This window comes from Cebus imitator, unplaced genomic scaffold, assembly GCF_001604975.1.
Source record: "Cebus imitator isolate Cc_AM_T3 unplaced genomic scaffold, Cebus_imitator-1.0 Scaffold75, whole genome shotgun sequence".
In the NCBI taxonomy this organism is placed as follows: domain Eukaryota; kingdom Metazoa; phylum Chordata; class Mammalia; order Primates; family Cebidae; genus Cebus; species Cebus imitator.
In genome coordinates, this window is record NW_016107390.1 from 6,411,885 (window position 1) to 6,419,735 (window position 7,851).

The 7,851-nt window shown below is 35.1% G+C and overlaps 1 protein-coding gene across 1 annotated transcript in view; it reads left to right on the forward strand.

Annotated features, from left to right (window-relative positions):
* RGS7 (regulator of G protein signaling 7) overlaps window positions 1–7,851 on the forward strand; it is a 532,072-nt gene that overhangs the window by 341,519 nt on the left and 182,702 nt on the right. The window contains exon 4 of the mRNA XM_037739855.1: window positions 4,244–4,294. Coding sequence (XP_037595783.1) covers window positions 4,244–4,294 — 51 coding nt within the window. The remainder of the gene's footprint in view (window positions 1–4,243; window positions 4,295–7,851) is intronic.

Sequence of the window (7,851 nt, forward strand, 5' to 3'; positions counted from 1 at the left end):
AGAAAACCTAGTAGTACTAGTTCACCTAAGGCCTTATCACCTCCTCCTTCTGTGGATTCAAATTACCCATCGAGAGATGGAGCATCTTTCAATAGAATGGCCATGAATAGTGCTGCTTCTCCATCGCAGGCACCAATGCTTAATCCCTCTATGATTACAAATGAAGGACTTGCTCTTACAGCTACAGCTTCTGGAACAGACATCTCTTCTAACAGTCTAAAAGATTGTCTACCTAAATCAGCACAACTTTTGAAATCTGTTTTTGCGAAAAATGTTGGTTGGACTACACAGTTAACTAGCGGAGCTGTGTGGGTTCAGTTTAATGATGGGTCCCAGTTGGTTGTGCAGGCAGGAGTGTCTTCTATCAGTTACACCTCACCAAATGGTCAAACAACTAGGTATGGAGAAAATGAAAAATTACCAAAATACATCAAACAGAAATTACAGTGTTTGTCTTCCATCCTTTTGATGTTTTCTAATTCAACTCCTAATTTTCATTGATCAAAACTCCTTTCAGACATATAAGTTTAATAAATAACTTTTTTGTTGGCTTTCAAGTAAAATGATTTTTTTTTTAATTTAACTTCTTCAGAAAGCCTTTCTATGAAAGAATTTTAACCTATACTGTAAAGGATGTATTCTGAGAGAACAAAGCAGAATGAAACTTGAGTCACTTACTAAATAGAGTGGATATAAAATAGTATACCTGACTTTGCTCTTAGATCATAACCCCCAAACTTATTATGTTCATGTATTTGTATCCAACAATCTTTTAAAAGCAAAAATATAAATGATATGTGGTATATTTCTGCTTTTATTGTTTTCCCTATGTCTCAGACATGTTGAGAATCATGGACAAAACCTGCTGAAATTTGGGAATTTTTGAACATGTAAATCATGTGTATTTATAAGTAACATATGTAAACATGTATATTTGTTTTATATTTATTTTTGTAGCACCCGTGTCTGACGAAACATTTTTGCAAATGCATTTTATAAAAAAATAAATACAGTGATAAGTTAAAAAAAAATTTAAAAAAAAAGAACACTATCATATTCTACATATACTTTATGAGTAAAAAAAAATTAGTGGACCCAGCCATTTATTTATTTATTTAATATAAAGCTGGGAAATTGCTGTAAAGGTGGCATTCCTACTATACTTCTGGCTGTAATGTCCCACGTTAAATTTGAGCCATGCTTCTCAAGATGACTCTGTAAGAGCATGTTTCACTAAATCAACAAGATACTGGATTTTTTCCCTCTTTCTCTCTCTACCTATCTCTTCAAGGAGTTGAGGTCTTACTCTTATAGATGCAGCATAGGTTAACATGGTGAGTTTGGGTATGAATTTAACAATTTTAAAATCCATAATGTTTCAGACTAAAACCATAAATATGTTGGGGTGATCACACAATAAAAACTACCACAGCATCTGCTAGGTGACACTAACAGTTGCTCAAGTCCAATTAAATTGACTCCTTCAGAGCTGAACAGAGAATACACTTGTGACAGAAATACTCAAGTAGGCTACGAAAGAAAGTTTTCTTTTCTCTGAATTAAACATACTTTTAAATTAGGTTTCTTTGTATTCCTTTCTGCTCAGAAAAAAGAAAAAAGGAAAGAAAGCAAAACAGAACAGAATATTTTTTAAAAAACAGTTTCTAAGAGCATTTTTAAAGTCATTTTTCACAATAAAAAAAACATATATAGTCCTGGAATGAGTGTTTGGCTGTCTTCAAAAGAATGGAAAATTTCCAGTGGCTGCTCACATATGTTCCTCAAATAGATGCTCAGCTCTGAAAAATGAGCAGGATGCCTGGGATTGTGTGGAAGATTTGTGTATCTAGGATTCAACATTGGTCAAGGATCACTACATATATATGTGAAAAGCTGAGCTCTCCTTTTCTTTTTCAAAGGGAAGATTATGCTTCAAGATAACTTAGCCTATAAAGATGAACACAATACCGGGACACTGTCAACTGACTTCTGGAGAATGATCTCCTTTCCTTTAGACCTTCAGAGCTGTTTTAGTATAACTTCCCTTAGGATCTGGATGAATCTACCTTCCCAAATGCGTTTAAATCAATGGCAGCTGTAAAAGGAACAGCTATAAAAGAACACAAGTTCAAGTCAATACTTGGAGTTATTTTTTAAATGCATGCATATTGAAAGTGACATTGAGTATGAATGTTCTCATAACTTTTGGGACTTTATTTTCAAGTTTAGTAATCAGATTTATTCTTAAATTGATTTTGAACTGATTTAATTCAAGCAGCTAGAATTATTTTGCCAATATTAATGTGATTAATTTGCAAAATCTCTGAGGTGGGTAGACGGCAACTCTAATCAGGTTCCAGGAGAGGTTGAAATAGAATATTGGTTCACACTGAAGTTTCATTCAATTCAGGCAGCTATGAAACAGTTTACTATGTATGCAAATAATTCACATATATATTTTTCCAATTTTACGTAGAAAAGAATTAAGCAGAAAACCAATTTTAAATACAAGTGAATGTCTCCAGCAAGGCAGTCGCTAAATCGCCTATTTCTGTTCTTATTTTCACCATTCTATTCATCCATTCTTCTAGGCTAGAAACTTTGACTTATTTTTTAATCTCTCCACTTGTAACCCTTAAACCTACTTACTCGTAAAGTCTAACAAGTCTGTAATTTTTAAGAAGTTCATTTGTACACTGAACTAAGACCTTTTCCTTTCAGTCTTGGATTGCACCTTAGTAGACATGTTGACTGCTTTGCCTTCTTTTTGACTACTGAAAGCATTTCACATATATTACCAGTCATGTTCCTTAAACTTACTTTGGTAATGTCATTCTTCCGCTCAAAAATATTGCATGTCTCTTTCCCCGCTTTCCTTATGGAAAAAAAATGTTAATTCTTTAGCCTAGAATTCAAGACCTGCTGAATACACTGTGCACTCTTTTATTACTTTCAAGTTTGTATTATTCCCAGCACTTACATATAGACAGTGTGTAGTAAATGATTTCTATTATTGTTTTTCCACCTTTTTAAAATTTTTACATAGACCCCTTCAGCCACTAAATTACTCCCTTATTCACAGACAAAAGTATACTCTTCAGAATCTAGCTCAAACATTATGTTTTCTGCAGACTGTCTCATCTCTTCTGTTTGAAGTAAAACATAGTCACTCATATTTTGTATTGGTCACACATTGTTAAGCACTTACTACGCTCCAAATAATCAAAGATGAATATGACACCCTGCTTCAAGGTACTTACTTTGGGGCATTCATCAGATAAACAGCTGGGGCATGGTGCGATTAACACTACGGTAAAAGACTATGTGGATTCCAGCAAGGCCTCATGGACAGTGTTGGACACTCAGTGGACAAGGGGAAGGGGCAAGGAAAGTTCTGTCATGTCAGTGAATCTTGAGTGTCTTAAAAATAGTGAGAAGACAGGCCAGGCGCAGTGGCCCACGCCTGTAATCGCAACACTTTGGGAGGCTGAGGTGGGTGGATCTCAAGGTCAGGCATTTGGGACCAGCCTGGCCAACATAGCGAACCCCCGTCTCTACTAAAAATACAAAAAAATGAGCCGGGCACGGTGGCAGGTGCCTGTAATCCCAGCTATTCTGGAGGCTGAGGCAGGAGAATCACTTGAACTCTGGAGGCAGAGGTTGCAGTGAGCTGAGATTGCGCCACTGCACTCCAGCCTGGGCAACAGTGTGAGACTCTGTCTAAAAAAAAAAAAAAAAAAATTGGGGGAAGACATTTCAGTCAGGGAGAATACTGTTATGGAGACATAGAGGCTTGAAATACATTGGAGGGCTCAAAAACCAAAAACAAATTTGGTTTGGCTTGAAAGGCAATACAAGAATGAGGTGGGTACAACCAGAAATGAGATAGGAACCATCCTATAAAGTACCGGTTGTGCTGTACTAAGATTTGTACCTGAAATATAGTAGATGCTTAATAAATATTTAGTAAACAAATCGCTTTCTACTAGTACAGTAAATTTTATTTATATTTAAATATTTTATATTTATTAATTTACTAGTTTACACATTGGTTTATTGAAAGACAGCTAAGTATACACATTCTGTGTTTTCAGCACTCCATCTAGGGTAGATCTTTAACTTGTCATTGTAACAATTAGAAAAGTTCCTTCTAATATGAACACCAAAGGTGGAGAATTGTTAAAGTTAACATGTATAAACAAAATGTTCACATCTATTTGTGTTTTTTTTTTTCTCTTTCTAGGTTCAGACATTGTTCAATGGTTGATAAAGAACTTAACTATAGAAGATCCAGGTAAATCAATCATTTTTCCATTGCAAGAACTTTTTTCTTTGTGGTTTTAAGAAATATGTTTCCTCAGGGATGTTTTAATATGCCATGCAAGCAAACCTCCTAAAAAATTATAATTCAGTTTGAACTGTGCTTTTAAAATTTATATGAATTTTATTGTAGTCAAAACATATTTAACAAAAAGTTAGCATATTTGTACAGCTTTTCATATCCTTAATTCCACGTTATATATTATTTAATTCAGGCCATTGGTGATCATTTAGACTGGATCAGCTGTATACATGTCCATAAAATAATTGTACATATAATTTATGGCAAGTGTTTATGAATTAATGAATTTTCCCTTTATCAGACACATACATCTCATTAACATAACTTTGCCTTAACTACATCTTAAATGCAGTTTGAAATCTGTACTTTATTTGTAATCCTGATTTTTGATCATGCCTACATGATGTGTATGTGAGAGAGAGAGCCAGAGAGAGAGAGAGAGAGAAAGGCTCTGTTTAGGTCATAAAGTTGTTCACCGTGTTGGACATTATGTCTATTCTGCAGCAGAAAATTAATTTCCAAAGTAAGGGAACAATTTCTATGAGTTCACACTCTGCATTGCCTAGTACAAGTTCCTACATATGCAAAGCATTTAATGACTTTTTAAAAATATCATGTAAAAACATTCACACATGGCCAACAATTCACATCACTGAAAGAAAATAAGATGCTGGGAGGCTGGGGCAAGACAATGGCTTGAACCTGGGAGGCAGAGGTTGCAGTGAGCCGAGATCGCGCCACTGCACTCCAGCCTGGGCGACAGAGAGACTCTATCTCAAAGAAGATGCATATTGTTCAAGGAAGATTCTGAGAAAACAAAAAATAATAGCTGTGAAAAACTGGGATTACAGTGACTGCAGAAAAAGTCAGTGATATGCTAACGTATGTAACACACCCTTCCATCAATAGAGAGGAATTTTGCATGGCTTTGGCTCCTGCCTCTGGTGATTATCACCTTAAAATGGTTTAGAATTAGCAGTACATGAAGATGCAAGGTTTTACTTTTTTCTAGTTTTAAGCTAACTTTGTAAAGCTATGCCATCAAAAGATGCAGCTCAGATTCTTTCCACAAAGGCCTGTATACACTCCCAGCTCATTTGCTACATGACCTTTTAAAATACTCAATGTAGCAGGTTAAATGGTACTAAAACAATTAAGTAAAGATAAAGCAACTATTGCCAGCATCATATTATCACCAGGAGAGAAGGGAAGATAATTAATAGGAAAGGAAGCTACAGTCTTACCAAGTTTACATTTTAGCCTCGCCTCCGTGGCTTGCCTGTTTTTTTAAAACTATAGAACCAGACAAATAATCACAGTCCTAAAAAGTAGATTGACACAGTTGTGGCTAATGAGGAAACTACTGATTGGCAAAGACTATTAAGGATCAGAGGGTGAAGTAGATTTAAAAGAATATTTTTTCTGAAAGGTCAAGACCAAAGGTGTACTTCACTAAAAATCTGAGAAAGCAGAAAAATATTCACAGATATCATAAGCTAGTAAGAAACAATCATTGTTTATGATTTACATGCGTGATCTCATTTTAGCTATAATGTATATGGAAAACTGATTTTATTTGCTTACTGAATACTTTCAGGAAGTTTTTAAATTCATTAAAAGGTATTTTAAAGAGATAAAGTCAAATGTGTCCAGGAAGGAACATACATGTATCTTTAGTCATTTTTATGACAGGCTGAAAAATTAGTTTCTGATTTGTTGGTTTGTTTGTTTGAATGAAATAATTCACCTTAGACAAAATCAAAATACAAGGCTCTGTACTGGTTTCAAGAAGAGTTAAAAAGCATTAATGATTGTTCTGAATGTATAGCAGATTGTACACATGGAAAATGAATCAATCTGGTGGCCATTCTGATCCCAATTTGATGTGGTTAACAATGTAGCTGATATTATGAAAATTACTTTACTGGCTGCATATATGAAATTAATTATACCTTTTGAAACTGCTCACAAAGGGAGACCAAGTAGTTACAATGCTAAGTCTAGTTTTAACTCTATCAACAACTCCCTGAAGATGCTTAAAAATAAGAAAGAAACCCATGCCTAGTTTCTGTCCTGTGTGCTATCTGGTAGCCAAGTGGTCATTTGAGGATCTCTAGGGATTGTTTGATGTTCTAGAAGTCAGTAATTTGCTGAAAGAGGGTTTCGTGGCAAGATGGAAGAAGAGACTAATTCTGGGTATGGGAGCAGGTTCCGATAGCCCATTTAGAGATAGGACTTGAAGACTCAATGATCTTTAGGACCATACTTAAGACCAGTGAGTCTATATTATTTGCAAACTTAGTGTTCAATATTTTATCAATGAGCACTTAATAACTTTCATTTCTGTTACAGCATTTCAGGGCACCTTTGGCTGAATATTTTACCAGAGAATTTGGTACCATTAGACATTCAGTCATATTCTGTTACTGTTTTAGAATACAGATGGATTTGAACTTTTAGTTAAAATTTAGGATTTTTTTTAGTTTACATATATGTATAATACACACATATGAAATTAGTCTAAAATGTTTTTCTTCTACTTTGTGAGTATACTTTTATAAAAGATATCTTTTTAGGAAAATTCCATTTCTCCTTTCATACTTTAATTCATCTAACAAATATTTATTGAATTCTTACCATGGGCCAGGCACTGGGAATACAGGAGGAATATTCCCTCTTTGAACAAATTGACTGTCTTTGGCTTCCAGAATATCACACTCATTCTTTTCCTTTTTTTCACTGGCCATTTGGTTTGGTCTCAGTCTTCTGTGGTGGCTTTTCACTCTCCAATTAATCCGTAAAATGTTGGAAGGTTCAGGTTTCTATTCTAGGTTCCTTTCCTCCCTGCATTTACACACTATTGCTAAGTGACAGATGTTGAGAATGCTCCAATTCATAACTTTTGTGCTGACCTCTCCACAGTGCTCCACACTCACTTATCCAATGCCTAGGGGCCTCTTCCCTGAAACGTCAAACTCAACACAACCAAAATGGAATCCCGATTTTTCCACTTCTCAGACCTACTCCTTATTGTAATCCCAACCTCAGTTACAGAGTTGAGTCTTCTAATCAAGAATATACTCCATCTTTTCAAGTCTTCAATTTTGATATGTGCTCTTTCAGGAGTGTTTTAAGGTTTTTAAAGTACAGACTTTGCACATTTCTTACTCTGCTTAATTCTGGTTATGGTATTATATGTTATTCTTATATATGAGTCTTTTCTTCCTGAATACACTAACTTGTTATTGTTTACATATATTAAGATGGTGGGTTTATATATGCTAATTTAAAATGTAATTTCTTTGCTACGTTATCTTTTTTAAAAGAAATCTTAACTAACTTAATGGGAAAACTACAGTACTCTTCCCAGCAGTTTGTTAGGGTTGTATGTAGTTGTCCAAACCTTTAATTATTTGGCAGTGTTGAACGATGAGAGCACATGGACAAAGGGAGGGGAGCACTACACACTGGGGTCGGTTGGGGGGAAATAGGGGAGGGACGGTGGGGGG